Genomic DNA, 20692 nt, shown 5'->3' with positions numbered 1-20692 from the left:
ATTTATTTGGCCATGGACCCCCATCTCAAAATATCTAGTTCCAGGGACCCCCCAGAAGCAAAATTTGAGTTAGGAACGTTCGCTTTAAAAATACATATATTCAAAGTTTTGCACACATTTTCAAGACTTTTTCAAAAATAACAGATCTACAACCTGATGGTTAACCAAAAATGTATCGGAACGGACATATAAAACCTCTCACGACTTCATCTTGCTTCATGTCGGTTAATCGGAAATTGTGATTATTCTAAAGTTTTGTTTCTTCATCCAGACATCTCACACGAGGACGGGGAGCCAGAGGGGGGAAGCGTCACAGAGATCACCTTCTTTTACATCCGACAGTTTCAGGTGCGTCCAGATAATACCGTTTGTGTTTCCGTTTTTCCTGTTCCTTTCCTGTTCCAGAGTATAGATTAAGGCCACATTCTCATAATATAATTCGGTTTAGTCGTGCGAATGGGAGGGGTGAAGTTGCTACATTCTTGCATATTTAATTGATACGTTTGCCCTCACACTGCACATTGTCATCCGAAACAAGGAATCGTCCACGTCTGTCCATGGGACATGTATGTATCCAAGCTGCATAATAATGCCCCCTCCATCTCCCTGTGTTTATTAATTCTTCAAGTTCAACTCACAATGTAACCGCAGGACCGCCGCAAAATTGAGGCGCAGGCGTCAGTCAGCCTATTTATCTGCGGTCGACGATCGTAAACGGGCGATCAAAAAAATAAAACCAGCGGCGGCCGGAGGGACTCGCAAAATCTACCAGCAATAAACCAGACAGCAAATACTTTTAATAGCCAGATATGAATATCTACGAAGAGGAGGACATCAACGTCTCTCTATCTCTATCTCTCTCTCTCTCTCTCTCTCTCTGCCCCTCGTCTTGCCCTCCGCTGATTCCCTCTCTGCGCTCCACGCATGAAGCGTCTCCATTTGGACATTATTTGGCACAGAGAGCCGCGCGCGCGAGCAAGGGCGAGAGACCCACACATCGGCCTATATTATATTAGGCCTATAGCCTATATATGATATACAAGTGACTCCTGTGGCACTTTCCTTTTATCTAACTGTGAGCAACTCCTCTCAAATAATACACCATGTGCGATCGAGGGAGCGGTGATCAGAAATTGAATCAATGAGGGGAGGAGGCGGCCAGAATGGTCAGAAATCTAATGAGAACGGACGGTCTGGAGGGGGATTTAACCTTTTATAAATAACTATGGATTTAACCCGCACATGGCTCTATATATTGCCTGTATTCGAGACGGATGGATTCACACCAACAGGGAAGCGTTTGCGGTAGCGCATCGAAACCACCGTTTTTTTGTGGATTTGCATTCATTTCTTTTATTCGAAAAAGAATACGGATGCGTCTTCACACATGCCCAACCGTTGTGTATTTTCCAACAATACGTTATAGGATTCGTTTTAATCGTCATAAAACGTGCCTGTGTGAATGTCGCCTTAGTGTTGTGTGTGTCATATCAGTGGTGGATTCAATAACTTTGACATTTCAAGGACTCCCATAACTGTGAGAGCGTACAGATGGAACCAATGGATTCCATTTGTACTCTCTCAGTGTTACAGACCTGTAAGGGTGTTTGGACCCCGCTCAAGGAACCCTGACGGTCCCTGGACCCCACTTTGAGAGCTCACAACACGTCACAACGTGACGCGTTGTGAGCTTGTAGATCGGCTATTTTTGGTGAAGAGACTTTGCGGTAGATGGAAAATGAACTCATCAAGTACATTGCAAATCAGGTCTGTTTCACTAAGCATAGTGAAGTGATATTGATGTAGTGATATTGATGAATTTCAAATGTTATCAGATGATTCTGAGGCACCCCTGGACTGGCATCACGGCACCCTAGGGTGCCCCGGCACCCACTTTGGGAAACCCTGGTCTAAAATAAACTACTGGTGAATCATGACTGGTGAAAACATTTGATTCTGTGTAAAAAAAATATTTATATTATATTATATACTATATTTTATAAATACCATTTTGCTTTTGCAAAATATTTTTTGGCCCAGAATCAAATGTTACATGGTCATGATTCACCCGGAGGCAGGATGGCTTGGTTCCAGGCTTGATATAATTTATTATATAAATGTTTTCAGAAATCTCTATGGGGGAAAATGTACCATTTGAGCTTCCTACTACCATCTGAGCTTCCTTGTGTGTGTCGAGGAACCGATATGTCTTCAGTTGATCCAAGTTAAACATCTTGTTCTTTCTTTGGCGTGTGTGTGTGTCTTCTACATGGCCCACAGAGGGCGCTATTCACTCAGCTGAGTGGAGGAGAGGAGGAATTCAACAGCAAAGAGGCTCAGTTGCTGGTCAGCATCCTGACCGTGCTCTCACGCCAGCTAGACCCTTCCTCCCAGCAGGTGGGTGGTCCTGAAACACACATTATTATTCACAACCATGTCCATTTAGGTCAGTGGTTCTCAACCTGTGGGTTGGGACCCCAAATTATTTTGGGGGGTCCCCATATGATTAACTTAATGTGCAACATTGTTTTCTCACTCAACAGTAAACAAACCAACATAAAGTTTAAGTGTATAGAGGGTGTATGCACATTTCTAAAGTGACAATTGAAGGACTTTTTAATACCTCTAAAATGACAAATTAAACATTGTCCAAATTGTCAAATATTAGAGGCAGGAATTGTGAAAATAGCCGATTTACATTCACACAACGCCTCACAACAATAGAACTGTTATACAAAATGTAATGCCTCAACTCTTAGTGATCGTCAGGGTGGAGGGATCCCCAGTTCAAATATGATTATTTTGAGGGTTGCGGCCTGAAAAGGTTGAGAACCACTGATCTAGGTGTCTGCAGCCTGTAAATTCATTTCTTGTCTTAACGTCTTAACTTGCATGTTATGTTATTGAATAACACAGAGGTTGTTACACAATTGTGGAGCATTTTAATTGTGTTGGAAGTGCTTGGCTCAAATACAGTGTAAAGCACATTAAGACAATAGTAATTGACTTCCTTGGAATATCATATTAAAACAATATTTTAAACCTTTCTTTGTTTGTCAAAGAAGGCCCTTAATATAATATTAGGGATGAGGTACTCGCAGTATCGGTACTCGCCCCGATACCGGCCTATTTGCTGTACTCGTACTCGTCCGATATTGCTAATAAATATGTTGGTAACAACATATCAAAAGTCCTAAGACACAGTTTTGTGTGTGTTAGTTCAGCTGTGTAATGAACAGTGTTTTCACCTTCACTCTAGGCATGACAACATAATTATTTAAAGCATTTTATTTTGGAGCGCCACGCACTATTTAAGCACTTAACTTACAGTATCGGTATTTGGTATCGGCAAGTACTCAAATTAAGTACTCATACTTGTACTTGGTCAGCAAAAAAGTGGTATCGGGACATCCCTATATAATATAATATAATAATAATGATTGGAAACCTCAATCGTCTTCTACCCTAACCCCATGTCTCTTTTGATTGATAGTTTGTGCAGATGATCACCTGGACGGTTAAAATCTGTAAGGAGACTAGCTTTGGTAAGTCAACACTTCTGATTGCTTATCCTTGATCACAAAGGGGTCTTGTGCAGGGGTGTCGCGCCAAATTCTGGGCCCTGGGTACAAGACTGCGGTCCCCCCATGAATGTTCTTCATAGGGGTAGTGGTTTAACCCATTTGGACTGGGAACACATTATTACGTGTCATTTTGTGCTTTAACTATTGAAAAATAGATCTACTGCGAGCTTGTAGATCTGCTGTTTGTGAAAAATCGTGAACATTTGTGCAAGTCTTTGAATATTTCAAGCAGCGCGGTACTCGGTGCCGCGCTGTGAGCTTGTATATCTGCTATTTTTCAATAGCTAAAGTATACAATAATTAAGGCCCCTCCACCTTGGGCCCTAGTAACTCAGTCCCACTTTCCACCCTTGTGACGCCCCTGGTCTTGTAATAAGTATTGCTCTCTCTCTCTCTCTCTCAGAGGATGCTGCGTTCTCCAAGGGCCTACTCTCTCTCCTCTTCAACCTGCACGTCCTCTACAAGAGTTCTGTCAGCTTATTGTCTGAGCTCTGCCAAGACATCCACAGTCAGCTGGGAGATATCGATCAGGTACCAGGCACCATTACAGACTATGATGTTTTAAATTAAAACTGACAACAAGTCGACTGCCTACCTCTCTCTGGGTTGTAAGTAACAGTTGCAAAAGCGTGTTGCACGGTGTGCATTGTTTAATAAGCAGAGATGATTTATTAAAATGTTAAATTCTCACTCAAAATTGTCAATGTATTTTTTTAAATACATTGTACATTGAAAGTGTTTAATATATCGTCACTGTCGGGCAGAAACCTCGTATCTCCAAGTTTCAAATGTGTAAATCTTTTCGCAAAGCAAAGCCCTGCTTAATCATGCAAGGCCGTCGCACAAAAGTAGTGAAAACAGCAGATCTACAAGCACACAACGCCTCGCGGTGCGGTGCGAGGCTGTTTTCACTAGTTTAAATCATTTTTAAATGATAAATACAAAACAAACGGTTTTGGACATACAAGGTTTCCACCCGACAACGACGATATGGTGCATTAATCCGTCCGTGCTCTGTTTTTGCATACTTCTTGCATGCAGGATGTGGAGGTTGAAAAACACTCGCACTTTGCCATCGTCAACATGAAGACCGCTACAACAGCAACTGTGAGTGCTGCTGCTGCCCTCGCAACACCATTCTTTCACATTGCCCATGACAGTCAAGTCTAGACAGTCCCATTTTAGGATAGCCTTGAATCTGCCCACTCCTATCATCCATACTGCGTTCACTCACATCCCTCTCCATTGTCTGCTCCTCCCAGCTGCTGGTCCTGTCCCAGGTTGGCAGAGTGCTGGATGAGGTGGACTGGCTGATTGCCAAGAAGAAAAGCCAGCTGGCCTTTGACAAACCAAGCTCTGGTAAGAATGGTATTGGCCAGTTATTTTCACATAATACGAGGACTCTGACGTGGAGAGTTGGCTCTCACACAGAAGAGGAATAGAATAGTATTGGAGTATTGAGAGATACAACTTGTAAACGAACAGGAGCTGGTGAAGAGTTGGACTAGGCAGTATTTCAATGAACTAATAAAAATGTCAGCAGAGATATTAAAGGTGATACACCATGAAATTTCACTTTTCCTATTTTAAAACCTTTTTTTGGGGTCCCACTAGCACCTTCTATCCTCACAAAGTCCCATTTCTGACGGTTGTGTCTTTCTCTGGTTTTGACAAGGTGAAGGTTAAAAGTATCCCACGGGTTCTCAAAACAGGCTATCCAGATTTGCTGCCGATTGTGACGTCATCATCGGCCATTTTTTTTTTTTTGTTTTTTTTTTTCAATTTTTTTTTTTCAAAAATTTTTTTTTTTTTCAAAAAAGATTTTTTTTCAAAAAGATTTTGGGGGTGTGGCGCAGTTCAGGCCAAAGGTGGTACTGCAGCTGAAATGCTCTGAGAGCCATTCAAAAATGAGAGAGGCTCTCTATTCAGGAGTGGTAATTTAGCCTCAAAACTTTTGAAAAACGTTTTTGGGACATAAACAACATGACATAAATATTTTTTAAATGCATGGTGTATCACCTTTAAATATAATCTTGACTTTTCATTGCATCTTTGTGGTATAAATGAAAGTCTATGAAAATAACTCCAGTGTTATGCCATAAGTCTTTCAGCAAATCAAAACACGGATTTCCATTGTGAAACAAAACAAATAAAAACTAGACCGAAATGTTAGGAACTAGTAGAGGATAGATCCAGTAGAACTAAAAGACAAGTCATTTTATGTTTGTGTTGCGCTCTGAAAATAGCAGATCTACAAGCTTGTGAGCTTGTAGATCGGCTATTTTCAGATTGCAACCGAGTGGAAAATGAGCCATTACGACGCCATGTCGCCATCATACATTTTTGTTGACAAAATCAACTGTAGACTTAGTTGACTAAAACCAAAACATTTTAGATGATTAAATGACTAAAACTAAAATACATTTTATTCAAAAGACTATGACTAAAACTAAATAAAAAATCTGCTGCCATCAACACTAACTACATTGTATTGTTATTTGTAAATGCATTATCTTGTGCAGGTGAGGTCAGCCAAACGGTGGGCCAGCAGGACGCCGTGGAGAAGGCGGTCACCATGCAGCTGGGGACCCTCCTGAACGCCCTGACGGAGCTGGTGCAGACCGCCCTGCTGCCCGGGGCCTGCACCGACACGCTGCTCCGAGACATGAGCCGCACCTACACCATCCTCACCACGCTCGTCAAATACGTGCGTAAACTGCGTATTAAACCCAGGGTTCCCACAGTCATGAAATTCCTGGAAATATTTTGAAATTAGATTTTTTTTTTCCAGTACTGGAAAAGTTTTGGAATTGATCAAGGGTCCTGGAAGGTCCTGGGAAATATGCATTGTCTTTGGTTATTGATTTTGTTAATACCTCTGAAATGACAAATTAAACATTGGCCAAATTGTCAAATATTAGAGGCAGAAATTGTGAAAATAGCAGATCTACATGCTCACAACGCCTCGCAAATAGAAACGTGTAATACAAAATTCCTCGACTCTTAGTGCTCGTCAGGGTGGGGGGGTCCCCAGTTAAAATATGATTATTTCGGGGGTCACAGCCTGAAACAGTTGAGAACCACTGCCATACACTACCTGTCTTTGGGCATTGCGCATAGGAGTAAGCGACTTTTTATTGAGCTGAATTATTGTTATATAGTCCTGGAAATTGGGTTAAATATTCTGGAAATGTTTTGGAAATTAATTGGTAAAAATGTGTGGGAACCCTGTAAACCATTAAGACCTGGAACGCATTTGTGTGCATTCAAACCTTGCTAGTTCGACCGGTGCGATGACATACAAAGTGAATTTAAAGATGAGATGACACGAGAACGGCCACCTAGGTATCTTCACCCCCCAGTTGGTGAAGCGACCTTCGCCCCTCCTTGTAGATCTCCTGCGTTGTAGGTGTGACAAGTAGTATAATTGAGGCTTAAGTGGTGAAAGCATTGTTACCTACATACTGCATAAACTTTGAACTACTACATTTTTTTACTACCAGTAAATGTGTTTTAATTTTTTGCTTGCCAGCAGAGATTTTAACGCTGCTGTGCTTGTCATTTCAGTACATTCAGGTGTGTTCTCAACACGGTGCGCTGCCTTCACGCTTTGAGAAGCTGGTAGGTTTGACGTTTGCAAGAGAATGTGTTGGTGTATTTAATAGTCATCATGGTCACTGGTCACCTGAGTGTTTGTTCACATGGTTCTGTCCAGGTCAAACTGTCCGGGACCCGCCTCACGCCTCAGTGTTATACCTTCATCACTTACGTGCAGGTACTGTATGAGTCCGTTGATCATTTGAAGCAGTGGTTACATGTTCATGTCAAGGAACCCCAAATGTACTGTACTGTATATGTATATGTTACAGTCAGTTTGGGTAACTCAGTGAGATTGTGGTAAGAGCGCTCGTTTTGTAGTTCACCACACACCACCAGATGGCGATAACAGCCAGTCAGCCATTCACTAGTGCAGGCGCTGACGTCAGTCGTTTGCGACTCTCTTTCGTTTATGACTCTCTTTCGTTTATTTACTAGCCCAGCTCGGCTGTGTTTAGCCATTAGCTTACTATGCCTTACTCTAACCCTAACCTTAACCTCAGTAAAACTATGCCTAACCCTAACCCTAACCATAACCTCCGTGGGGTGAGGCTATCATTCCTGCCGACTAGGGTTGGAGGCGGTAACCGCCGTACCGCGGTATACCGAGGTCTACCGCGGAGTCATTGTGCTTACCGCGGTAAAAAGACAAAAAAAAAGGTCTATTTTTTATTGGAAAACAAGCGAGTTTTAAAACGGGGGAGAAGCGAGGACCGCATGCGCTCCATGCCGCTCTGCTCTGGGCCGTGTACCACACGTTGGAAGCCACATACGTCACTCAGACACAGACCTGCACACGCGTGATTCCTAAACCCACCAGGCTTGAGTTAAGACCCGCCTCGTGGAAACGAGGACTTCCAGGAGTGAGGCGGGTCTTAACTCAATCCTGGTGGGTTTAGGAATCACGCCCTGCACACAGTGCACAGAGCAGGGTACGGAGCACAACTCTATGACGGAGCAGCATACACTTTCTCTGTAATCCACTCGACACAAGGATGTTAATACATACCTTGTGTTGTGGCATATCTTTTTTTATTCATACGGATTACTGGCGGAGCGCGGAGTAAAACCGAAAATGAAACTATTTTACTTTCTCCACCGCGTCGCACGTTGTGCCCCGTACGGCGCGTCGGCGATTTTATAACCTTTTCTGTCAAGTCTTGTAACTAAAACCTGTATATAGCAGCACTCAATCACTGCGATTTGAGAGTTGAGACGTGACGTGAGTTTACAGAATCACTGTACACGATCTGACTACCCTTCCTCTTCTGGTTTGTTCACACAGCTGTTCGTGTCTGAAAAGCCCAAGTAGCTAGCCTACGTTACTATGGTAACCCGACAGTGCAGAACTAAAAGCTCAGAACGCGTCGCGGATGCGATGTGTTGTGAGCTTGTAGATCTGCTCCTTTGAAAGCCAGACCCGCTGTGCTGTACAGAGAAGTATAACTCGGGCAGTCAGGCTGTGTCTCCTCTCCACTGTGGAGAGGCGACTTTTGGGAAGATGATTGCAATATTTTGGCTTATCGCCAAAGCTTAATTAATAGATATGGGGGTGCGGTAATTACCGCAGTACCGGCGGTAAATGGGAAGACGGTAATCGCGGTAACAAAATGTCCATACCGCCCCAGGCCTACTGCCGACACCACGTTGTTGTTGCTCAAAGCGACCGCTTGTTCCACCCCGCGCCGCACGACGAGCGCTCCGTTTCTCTATCTAACCGTGACATATATATTTACCCAAGGACTCCCTTCTGAAAAGATGATGTGCTAGGTAGGGCTGTCACGATTATATTTTACACTCAAATAATTGCGATTAACTATTTAATTGTGTTTTTGTTGTTGACAATTGCATTTCTGTCTGGCTTGTAGGCTTTGCACATGGCGGATTGGACACATAACCTAAATATACAAAGAAATGACAGACATATTTGACAACTTTAAGAACATTGATGCGACGCGTTGTGAGCTTATAGATCTGCTATTTCCACTATTTTTGAAAGTTTGAAAATATATGAAAATCTTCCAACATGGAAACAATTATGACAAAATAACTGTGATTAGACGATTATGTAATAATTGGGCCAGGCCTAGTGCCAGGCGGCCTCTCCATAAGAGAAGATTTGTGTTCTTACCAATTGTCAGCTCACAACATGTGAGCTTATAGATTGTAGATTTGCTAGTATCATAGGGGGGGGGGGAGCCTTTCAACCTGGGTTGCCAGGTTTCAAATGGTTAACAAAATAGTTTTTCTTCCAGAGTGGAGAGTTGAGTGCCGGAAGTACAGACGACAAGAAGAAGAAAAAGAGAAGAGATGACACCAACATTGCAGCTTCTGTAAGAGTTGGCCTGTTTAATATTTACCCATTTCTCATACGATATGAACACGATGAACCCAAAAATACAATGTCCACATACATATCCATCCTGTGGACTTTCCTTTCCTCGTCTCTCCTCGAAGGCCAAACTAATGCGTGAGACCAGAGCCATTCCTAACCTGATCTTCAGCATTGAACAGTATGAGAAGTTCCTCATCACGCTCTCAAAGAAGTCAAAGGTATTTGTGAACTGGACATGAACCCTTAAGCGTCTTTATTCTGGGCATGCCATAATGGGCGAACATTCAGCAAAAATAGCTTCTGTAATGATCATTACACTGTAGATCAACTATTTTCTGCAAAGAGATTTGGTGTAAAGGGGAAAAAAAGGAAGAGAGCAGTGTAGTCAGTCAACTCATCAGCATTTTAACAACTTTCTGTGTGTTGTGCAGGTCAATCTGATGCAGTACATGAAGCTCAGCACCTCCAGAGATTTCCGCATCAACGTGGCTACATTAGACGCTGCTCTGCAGGAACAGGATGGTAGCCAGGAGGTAAAGGAAACCAGCTTTTTACCGTTCCCTTCCCCCCATGCAGAAAAACCCTCATTTGAATGTAACATGCTCTATGCATGTAAAGCAGGGGTCTTCAACATCACACCTCAGAGTTACTGCAGGGGGTCCTCTACATTAACCACTTGAACCCTAGTGTCCAAATTCTGAGAACTTTAGCCAAAAATAGCAGATCTACAAGCTCACAACGCCTCGCAGCGCGAGGCGCTGTGAGCTTGTAGATCGTCTATTTTCGGCAAAGAGGTTTGGTGTAGAGGGGGAAAAAAAAGAGTACACTAAGTACAGAGTGAAAGGTCAAGTTTATTAAGTATTGACGGTTCAAGCGGTTAAATATCTGAAAACACAAATTGACATGAATCCAAAATACACTGATTGTGCTGTCAAACAATGACACGTTATGGAATCTCTGAAAAGGTTGTGGGGGTCCCTGCTTCATCTCTCTCTCTCAACTAAGGGGTCCTTGGCCTGAAAACGTCTAAGGCCGGCTTTACACTGCCACTGAAATCTAGCCTGAATCAGATCTGAGTCACTTCAAAAGTGGAATCCGATTTTTTTAAAATAGTCTAAATCCAGACAGGTCACATTCATGTCACATGAAATCCGATTTCGAAAAACCACATCCAGAGGTAGTTTCAAATCCGATCCATATCGGATCTGAGGACATCTGACTCAGCAGCAACCACATCCACCCCATTGAGTTATATGCAGGTCACATGCAAGTCACATCAAACTGGCCAAGCGTCACTTGTGCTGCGCAACCCGAGCGCGGAGCCCCGACGTCATTACAGAGCGCGATTAATTACTATTTGATTACAGCGCATATTACAGCACACTGAGCACATGAGAAAAACAAGAGGAGAGAGAAAACACGTGAGCTAAATAGATACAACCAGAGAGAAGAGCGAAACACAAGAGTGAAGAAAAGGAGAGAAAAAGTTTTTGTTGTCGCTTGTCTGTTATGTCCTTATGTCGCATTTCCTGAACATGTGATCAACTGGCGTCAACGTTGTGACGTGACGTCATGACGCCGACGTCGTTACCACGGTAACCAAAGCAGATATGTAGACGCAGTGCAGCTTTGGGCTGACGCTGTTAAAATCAGTCAGAACGCACAGATCAGATCTGTGTCACTTGCAAATGCAGTGTGAAAAGTCGGGCCAAAAGATCAGATTTGAGAAATCGGATTTGGTCTGGATTTGACTGCAGTGTAAAGCCGGCCTTAGACTCCTGATGTAAAGACACTTTACCCACATATGACTCTACCGTTTTCTATGCATGTTAAAAAAAATAAACACTACATTTGAATACAACAGTGTTCTACTGTCCTATCCATGATATATATGCTATAACCAACTTGTTTATTGAACATACTTCTCTCTCAGGATATGTGTTCACCATGTCAGTCGATTGTAAAGTCACTCCGTGCCGGTTCTCTGCGTCCTGTCCTTTCAGAACACCGTTTCCGAGGAGCCAGAGCAGACCCAGGAACCCAAAACCAAGAGGAAGAGGAAATCTTGAGCTTGAAGCTCCTCTGCTCCATGGCTGCACTTGGTTTTCTGAATGAAAGCAGCCGCCCAAGTGCCTCTCGACTCCGGCGTGGAGAGTTTGGATCAGTTTGAGGAATGTCCTCCTCATGAGTCCTTGTGTGCATACACCCGTTGTTATCTTCCCTTAGCTAGAGAGCCTTTAGTGATGTCAAGGATCTGGTATATGTCCAAGGCTTCACCTGTGGAATAATAGTTCAGATATTGTTCAGATATTACCTGACATCGTTATACATCTGACCCACTACTCTCTTACAGAATATGCATATCGTCGTTGTCGGGTGGAAACCTTGTATCTCCAAGTTTCAAATTTGTATGTTTTTTCGCAAAGTAAAGCCCTGCTTCATCATACAAGGCCATCGCACAAAAGTAGTGAAAACAGCAGATCTACAAGCACACAACGCCTCGCGCCACGAGGCGTTGTGTGCTTAAAGATCGGCTGTTTTCACTAGTTTAAACCGTTTTTAATATGATAAATGATAAATGCAAAACGAACGGTTTTGGACATACACGTTTTTCACCCGACAACGACGATATGCATATGTTTGTATTCCTGTTCTAATGTTATTCTTATTAGTTATATTCAAGAATGCTACATTACGTTTGTACATTAAGTTGAGTTTGTTGTGTTATTGACATTTATTTTCTGTTATAAAAAATGGCCTAATGTTTTGCACACATGTAAAAAAGCAAATACTGTAGTAAATCCTTTATGAGACCATATCAACTGAATTGCGTTTGTGTCTTTTTGATGTTGCAATTGCATAATGTCACAATCAGAACTAGCACAATTTGTCCAGTTGTCTGGTGGTAAAAAGGCATCTGACTCAAAGTTAGGATCCACTCGTGTAGCCGACTCACCCTGTCGAATGCCGTATCTGCGCTCCAGACCTGTAGGGTTGGAGGGGGTCAAACAGTCCATAGTCACCTCCTTTCTGAGACAGCGGTCAATGTCCACAGCACTGAAGAACGCTACTGACTGAGGTAGGTCCTTCATGTCCAGCGCATGGGCAAACATACATCTGTCAAGGACAAGAGGACCGGTCACTACTACCTATATACTACACGTAGATCAAATAAGGGTATTCATAGTGGAAGGAGATATGGCAGGGTACTGCCAATCTATAATTTCAAAGACACACAGTTTGATATGCATTAGGCCACAGACCCCCATTTGATAGGAGTTTGATCTCTGGAACCCAATCTTGCATGGTAAAATCCTCAGTGTTAATTAACTCTGTACATTCTGAGTTCCAGACCCATACGTGTCCATTATTTGGTTCCTATCAATCATTTAGCTCAGTGGTTCTCAACCCAGGGGGGTCCCCAAATTATTTTGTCGGGGGAGTCCCCAGATGATTAGCTTAATGTAACAAACCAACATACAGTATACTGTAAGTGCATAAAGGGTATCTGTACTATCTGCACATTTCTAAAGTGACAATTTAAAGACTTTAAAGACCCTTTTAATACCTCTAAAATACAAAATGTAACATTCTCCATATTGGCAAATATTAGAGGTAGAAATTGTGAAAATAGACAATCTACATGCTCACACTTGTTGAGCATGTAGATGTGCTATTTTCACAATAGTGTTAAACAAAATATAATGCCTCAAGTCTTACAACTCCAAATGCTCGTCAGGAACGCGAGGCGTTGTTGAGCATGTAGATCTGCTATTTTCACAATAGAAACATGTTAAACTAAATGTAATGCCTCAAGTCTACAACTCCAAGTGCTCATAAGGGTGGGGGGTCCCCAGTTCAAATATGATTATTTTGGGGGTCGCGGCCTGAAAAGGTAGAGAACCACTGATTAAGCTGGGGACTCGCTTGCTAAGACCCCACTGGAACAGCCTGGAGTTCCCTGGATCACACATTGAGAACGAGTACTGTGCAAACCACAAGATGACCACTGACCGCGTCAACAGGTTGGTGATCTGGAGCGCCAGTGCTGCTCGGTAGCGGTCCTCGCTGCGGACCAGGTAGCGCACCTCATCGTGAATGCTGATGCAGAAACGTCCGTCGATGTCGTGTTCCTCAAACAGCCACCTCATGGCCACCAGCATGAGGTGGAGGTAGTCCACCGCTGAGCTCTGCACCACCCAGTTCACCCTGCTGGTGATAAACTGACAAGACCACAAAAAAACAACAACACATCAACAAACAAACCAGCTACACAGACAATAGGGCAGGGCGATATGACTTCAAAATAATATATCTGGATTATTTCAATCCTCAATTGAAATAATCAATCCTCAATCCTCAAAGCCTCAATTATGATTTATTAAAGATTTTGTGCAGTGTTCAAATTCAAAAAAGAGATTTGGTAGAGAGTGAAAAAAAGACTATCAAGTACGTTATTTACAGGTCCGTTTGACCAATTATAGAGGGTTTAAGTGGTACCAGATATGCAGCTCGGCAAATAAAAGGTGAATTGATCCCAGTGTGTGACGGAGGACGATTTCACGAATCGCGATACATTTAATCTCCACAATACGATTATCGTGAGTGTGTCTTTATCGTCCCATCCCTAGTTAAAATATAGAGATATGAGGTTCCTGCCCGTCAGCAACAAAATAGTATGGCAAACGGTTTGGTGTGTTCACCTCGTTCCTCACAGCCTTGGGCTCCAGAGCTCTGCTGATCCTGCAGCCTAAGACAGGAGTGGCGGGCTGGGCCGAGTGGGCGATGCGCTCCAGTTTGTTGAACATGTGTGACTCCGTTCCTCCAGCCCACAGGCGCCGCTCCACCATGTCCCACCTCCTCCGCTTAGAGCTGTGGGGCGACAGACAGATGTGGATGAGAGGACGTGACGCTGAAGGTGTTGGGAGTAAGTTTAACCACATTGACCCTGTTTTGGGTCACAAAGCATCACGATGTGACATTTTGGTTATATTTTCACTAGGTGTCATACAACAACGTGTATATATATTGTTGTTGTCAGGTGGAAACCTTGTATGTCCAAATTTACAAAAAACAAATTTTGATTATAGTAAATTTACCCCCATTGATTCTGGATGGTGACCCAAATGCATTCGGGTCCCCATCCGGAATCAATGGAGGTAAATTTATTGTAATTAAATTGTTTTAGGAATACGACAAAAAAATATATCCATGATGGCATGAGTAATCAATAGGGAAAAAAAGAATTTTGGGGGGTGAACTACTCCTTTAATGGGTTAAATGGTTAAGCAGAGTTTTTCACCTTTGGGCGGCGGCCAGTCTGGAGATCCTACGCAGCTCCTCCAGGGAGACGCTTCCATCCTCCTCTCTTTCCACCTCCTCACCCAGCTTGTTCACCAGCCACTCCCCCTCCTCTGAGAGACAGTATCTAAACAAGTCAACAACATACAGTTACTAGGGCATTAACGAAAAAGTCGACAAGTTGTCTCAGTCGACTTCATTACAGAAGTCAACTCCCACCAGAGAAAGTCAAAAGTCGAAGTTGAAAAAATAATAATAATACTTTCTATTGTGAAAATAGCGGATCTACATGCTCACAACGCCTCGCGATGCGAGGCGTTGTGAGCATGTAGATCAGCTATTTTCACAATTTATGCCTCTATATATTTGACAATTTGGACATTTTAGAGGTATTAAAAAGTCCTTAAATTGTCACTTTAGAAATGTGCAGATACCCTCTATCTATACACTTAAACTTTGGGTTGGTTTGTTTACAGTTGAGTGAGAAAACAATGTTTCACATTAAGTTAATCATCTGGGGACCCCCCAAAATAATTGGCGGGTCGTGTGTGATGTGATGACGTCATCAAACGATAAAGTCGACTTCAACTCAACTTTTTACTGAGTCGAGTCGACTTGCAAAAATCACAAGTCGTTAATGCCCTAACAGTTACACACATACACATTACAGTATGCCACTAGGACTCAACTAGTCCAACTAGCAGGAGACGGCTACACTGACACCAGTGTTGCTGTTGACCCAAGGGTAGTGGGTGGTACACGTATACACGTAGATATCGCACTGTCCGCTGCAGTTTATTGGAGTTTGGAGTTAATTGGATTTATATGAGTCAATGCGCCCACCATATTGGCGCGGGAAAGCCGCGGCTCCCATTGCATGTATGTCTACTGAAGCGGGAGGTCTCCACAATTAAAATCATCAGAACTCGCAGAATTTTCAACCGGTTTTCAGGTTTGGCTTGTTTCAAATGCCAAACATGTAGTCATGTTATATCATACAGGATACTTTGTAATTGAAAATGTCAATAGGAAATCATAACAAAATATCTTATGTTATTTAGATAGTAATAAATGGTAATAAAATAGAACAAAAACATTATCCAGGTGCTTATATATACGACTCTGGCATATTTCTTGCAATGGCAGGTTGCCTGTACCCGTGCGGTACAGTTGATGTACGATCCAGTGGCCATTGCGGCCATCTACATAGACCCATGAAGATTATAGATGGATTGGTGTACCTGCGTATGCCCTTGGTGAGTGCATACATCTGCTTGGCCTTGCTGGCAGCCTCTGGCTGGCTGAGGCGGTGGTTGAACTGCATCAGCAGCCTCTCAGCGAAGGGCTGGCCGGCCCCGTAGATGCGTCCGTAGTTGAACACCTTGGCGTGCTCTCGGCTGATGCCCACGGTGTCGGCGGTGCGGCTGTGCAGGTCAGTGCCCTCGCTCTTCTTCCCCTGCAGGGTCATCCAGCCAAAGGCCGTGCAACCTTGAACACAGCATGGAGATTCAGGGGTGTCGCACCAAATTCTATATATACGTCCATTCCTGTAACTGCAATGTTGAGAGTTCAAGCAAAAACTAATCCCATCCACTCTTTCAACCTGTAATGGTATCGTATGATTAGGGATGGGACGATACGCGATATTATCGTTTATCGTGATAAAAAACACTCACGATAACCGTATCGTGGAGATTTAATTTATCGTGATTTCGTCCTCTGTCATGCACTGGGATACATTTTATCTTTTATTTGCCAAGCTGCATATCCGGTACCATTTAAACCCCCTACAGTAAAAGGTACTTATAATATACGTATTCGATACAGTCTTTTTCTCCACTCTCTATCAAATGTCTTTGCCAAAAAATAGCCGATCTACAAGCTCACAAGGCGTCACGTCGTGACGCCTTGTGAGCTTGTAGATCTGCTATTTTTTGGCAAATGTTCCACACCAGGACAGTGGATTTTGATTATCGCAATAATATCGCAAATGGCGATTTCTTTTGTCACAATAATCGTGATATGAAATGTTCACATCGTCCCATCCTTACGTATGATGTGACACTAAAGTTACAGAGGGCTTTCGTTTGCAGCGAACAGGGAAGATTATATCGTCGTTGTCAGGTGGAAACCTTGTATATCCAAGTTTCAAATGTGTACGTTCTTTTGCAAAGTAAAGCCCCGCTTCATCGCACAAGGCTGTCTCACAAAAGTAGTGAAAACAGCAGATTTACATGCACACAACGCCTCGCACCGGTTTTGGACATACAAGGTTTTCACCCGACAACGACGATATGCAAGTGTCTCACCATGCATGCCAGCAAAGTGGGCTTCTCCAAGCACAGCTGCAATCCACAACTCCTGCGAGTCCACATCTGCTCCCACCAGGTGGTAGCCAGGAGGCGCCTGTACCATCGCCTTGAGCTCACTGCCCACTCTGTCCCGCTGCATGGGGCAAGAGAACAACACAACACTTTACATATTAAAAAATATACATATAATGTTTGTTGTTGTCAGTGAAATACAACACAGAACAATGTTATAGTAGCTTTAGGAACAGTCGTCTAATTCAGTGTTTCTCAACCACTGTGCCTGGGGACCTTTGGTGTGCCCCTGAGAAGGGTCAAGTGTGCCCCTTGAAACTGCTTGAAAGCCAGTATTGTATTTATCATTTTAAAAATGATTTAAACTAGTGAAAACAGCCGATCTACAAGCACACAACGCCTCGCGGTGCGCACCGCGAGGCGTTGTGTGCTAGTAGATCGGCTGTTTTCACTACTGTTGTGCGACAGCCTTGTATGATGAAGCAGGGCTTTTAGTACAAATTTGAAACTTGGAGATACAAGGTTTCTTCCCGACAGTGACGATATGTACTATTATGTTGGTGTGCCCATGGATTCTTGGGACATGAAAAGTGTGCCCATGCAGAAAAAAGGTTGAGAAACACTGGCTTAGGAGCAGTCGTCTAATTAGCTGAATAATTGGTGATGCTGCCATGTACATTGACCGCATAAAAACTCAATAAAAAAAGAATCTAAAATATAACGATATATACTAAATTAGCTTTCCTTCACCTTGTTTGTTTGGAATGCACATGAATGAACATTAACGTTGTATACTTGATTTGGTATAAAAATGCTGGATTTAGCTAGACGCAAATTTTAATCTGTTTCCAAGCCTGTGTGTGTGTGCGTGCGTGTGTGTCTCCTACCCGTGCGTTACTGGCAGTCAGCCACGTTGGCTCCACAGCTCTACGTGTCACCGTTCCTGCAGTGATCACCTGGGGTAATATGGCACCGTACTCACCCTCCTCATCAAACTCTTCATGCCTTCAAGATATGAACAGAATGTTAAGTCTGAACGGTTGTAAAATTATACTCTATACGGTAAATGTAGGAACAATTGTGATGTGTGTGTGTTTTGACTTTTGCCAACAAGAGAAGTATCCAACTTCTTGTTAAACAGTTCTCTTGTTCCAAAGCATGATAAAAAAAATTAGGGCATTCGCGAATAGTGATTTTTAGTATTCAAATTATTCGACCTCAAAGTATTCGAATTGTCGAATATTCGACAGGACTGGCCAAACTGTCAAATATTAAGTAAGCAAGAGGCAAACATTGTGAAAATACCGTTGTGAGCATGTAGATCCGAGGCGTTGTGAGCATGTAGATCTGCTATTTTCACAATATTTATCTGTGGAACCAAGTCACATTAATACCTACAATTCCAAGTGCTTGTCAGGGTGGGGGTCCCAAGTTCAAATATGTTTATTTTGGGGGTCACAGCCTAAAAAGGTTTGAGAACTCCTAGTATAGAGCATTAACAAATTCATCCACCAGGGGCATTGACAACTCATTCTTATTATTCTTCCACAAACAAATCAGCTCTGTGATTCAATCTAGCTTCTTTCAGTTACGTTTAATTTCCAAAGTAAAACCATATATCCCCCACAAGCACCTCGAAATTTTAATACATGCTTTTATTTCTAGTAGATTGGATTATTGTAATGCTTTATATTCCGGTATTGACCAAGCTTCACTAAAGCGCCTACAGTTGGTCCAGAATGCGGCCGCACGCCTACTTACTGGCACCAAAAAGCGGGACCATATCTCCCCTGTCCTGGCCTCTCTTCATTGGCTCCCCGTCAAATTTAGAATTGATTTTAAAATCCTTTTAATTGCTTTTAAATCTATTAACGGGCTGGCTCCTACCTACCTGGCTGAACTGGTTGAACCATACAACCCAGTTAGAGCCTTAAGGTCAGCTGACCTTTCGTTATTGAACCCCACTGCTACTGCCAGACTCATAACTAGGGGCGACCGCGCTTTTGCCGTGGCCGCCCCTAGGCTGTGGAACGACCTTCCTCTTTGTGTCAGGTCTGCCCAGTCTATTGAGGTTTTTAAGTCCCTTCTTAACACATTGACCGCCATTTTAACATACCTCCGTACTCCCACCTGCCATTCGTCTCCATAGACTTCCATGTAATTGGGTGTGCACGGATCATGCACACCCATGCCTAGATAATGCACCACGTGTGTCCACATTGCTCACAGCTTTCAAACAAAAAAATCCGAATGGAAATCCGTTCAGGCATTCATGAGATAACAGCCACTATGTTTAACAAAGATGGCTGCCAAAATGGCTGCCATGCTTGAAAGATGGGGTTGCTATGGGGGTTAAACATGCAATTTCGCGATTGCTATCATGCCTACTCCATTTTTTGGGGTAAAAAAAAAATTTTGAAAAAAATTTTTTTTTGATTTTTTTTTTTTTAATTCTCGGGACTATCGGGCCTGGCGGGGAAAGACATTGGAATAATCTCGGGACTATCGGGCCTGGCAGGGAATGAGTTAAGATTCACTTTTTTAATCTGGCTTTTAACTGCAGCTTTTACATTTTTAACTTTGTTATTTTTCTTCTTGCTTGTTTGTTAATTTGTCTGTACTTTGGTTGTATTGTTTTTCGATTCCACTGTTTTTATTCTGTTGTAAAGCACTTTGGTCGGCATTGTCATTTTTAAATGTGCTATATAAATAAAGTTTTGATTGATTGATTGATTGATTCTTATGACTTCCTATCTAGCCAAGCTTTATAAACTATATGTTTTTTAAAGAGAAAACAATAAAAAAAATAAAAAAAGAGAATATTCAACTTCGGTGAACAACGTCAAATAGTGACTTTGATATTCGAATATTCGGTGAATGCACTAATAAAAATACATGTGTCCAAATAAATCAGCAGCAGGTGCAGGTGTGCATTCCGAGAAATCAAGAACTGGCGGTTGTCCACACCTGCTGACAATGCGAGGAAGCTCTCCCTTTCTCAGCCACACCACCTTCTGAGAGCTGACAGAAACAGGGAAGAATTCATTTCATTCATAAGTCGGGAACAGCGCCAATACAATGATTATCACTAACATTGAAATCCGCTGGCTGTACCTGATGCGTTTATGGGCGTTCCTCCAGAAGGAGATCATTTTGTTGATCTCCAGGGCGCGCGTGGAGTTGGTTTCACCCCTCCCCGCTCTCAGCGTGCCGTCCTCCATCTTTGCTAAGAAGTCCTTGGAGAAAGGACTGCCTACGTTGCTGTCATTACCGTCCTGCCACACAAATATTCTGTTGAGTCGCTCAAGACGGACCGTTGGCTCACACAGTTTTAAATGCTTACGCCATACAGTCAGTCTAGCACTGTTGTTATTTGGGGTCATGTAAATATGTCTGCTGTGTGTGTCCAATTAGTCGAAACATATCTAGGTTGCTGCTTAGCAGAAATGGAAATTCAGAAATATATTGAAAAGATATTTTAAATTACATTTTGGTGAACGGAAATTATGATGAACGATGACAACTTCCTTTGCGCCTTTGACTCTATGTAG

General features: G+C 42.8%; 2 protein-coding genes across 2 annotated transcripts in view; one reads left to right on the top strand and one right to left on the bottom strand.

Moving 5' to 3' along the window:
• Positions 1–11585, top strand: part of fanci (FA complementation group I) — a gene marked incomplete at its 3' end in the record, with an annotated part of 30532 nt that extends 18947 nt beyond the window's left edge. Inside the window, exons 24-36 of the mRNA XM_080737523.1 lie at positions 272–348; positions 2281–2397; positions 3494–3545; positions 3988–4115; positions 4626–4691; positions 4847–4943; positions 6107–6291; positions 7152–7205; positions 7300–7359; positions 9437–9514; positions 9639–9734; positions 9948–10049; positions 11520–11585. Of these exons, the coding sequence (XP_080593649.1) occupies positions 272–348; positions 2281–2397; positions 3494–3545; positions 3988–4115; positions 4626–4691; positions 4847–4943; positions 6107–6291; positions 7152–7205; positions 7300–7359; positions 9437–9514; positions 9639–9734; positions 9948–10049; positions 11520–11585 (1178 nt within the window). The remainder of the gene's footprint in view (positions 1–271; positions 349–2280; positions 2398–3493; positions 3546–3987; positions 4116–4625; positions 4692–4846; positions 4944–6106; positions 6292–7151; positions 7206–7299; positions 7360–9436; positions 9515–9638; positions 9735–9947; positions 10050–11519) is intronic.
• polg (polymerase (DNA directed), gamma) overlaps positions 11232–20692 on the bottom strand; it is a 34298-nt gene continuing 24837 nt past the window's right edge. The window contains exons 14-23 of the mRNA XM_080737525.1: positions 20256–20416; positions 20109–20162; positions 18029–18146; positions 17127–17262; positions 16059–16305; positions 14819–14944; positions 14220–14388; positions 13531–13739; positions 12473–12633; positions 11232–11793 (exon numbers count right to left, since the gene is read on the bottom strand). Coding sequence (XP_080593651.1) covers positions 11729–11793; positions 12473–12633; positions 13531–13739; positions 14220–14388; positions 14819–14944; positions 16059–16305; positions 17127–17262; positions 18029–18146; positions 20109–20162; positions 20256–20416 — 1446 coding nt within the window. The 3' untranslated portion in view covers positions 11232–11728. The remainder of the gene's footprint in view (positions 11794–12472; positions 12634–13530; positions 13740–14219; positions 14389–14818; positions 14945–16058; positions 16306–17126; positions 17263–18028; positions 18147–20108; positions 20163–20255; positions 20417–20692) is intronic.

The sequence above is a fragment of the Nannobrachium achirus genome (assembly GCF_963921795.1).
Source record: "Nannobrachium achirus genome assembly, chromosome: 11".
Classification (NCBI taxonomy): domain Eukaryota; kingdom Metazoa; phylum Chordata; class Actinopteri; order Myctophiformes; family Myctophidae; genus Nannobrachium; species Nannobrachium achirus.
The sequence above is the reverse complement of the archived record's forward strand: the minus strand, read 5'-3'. Positions and strand labels throughout refer to the sequence as shown.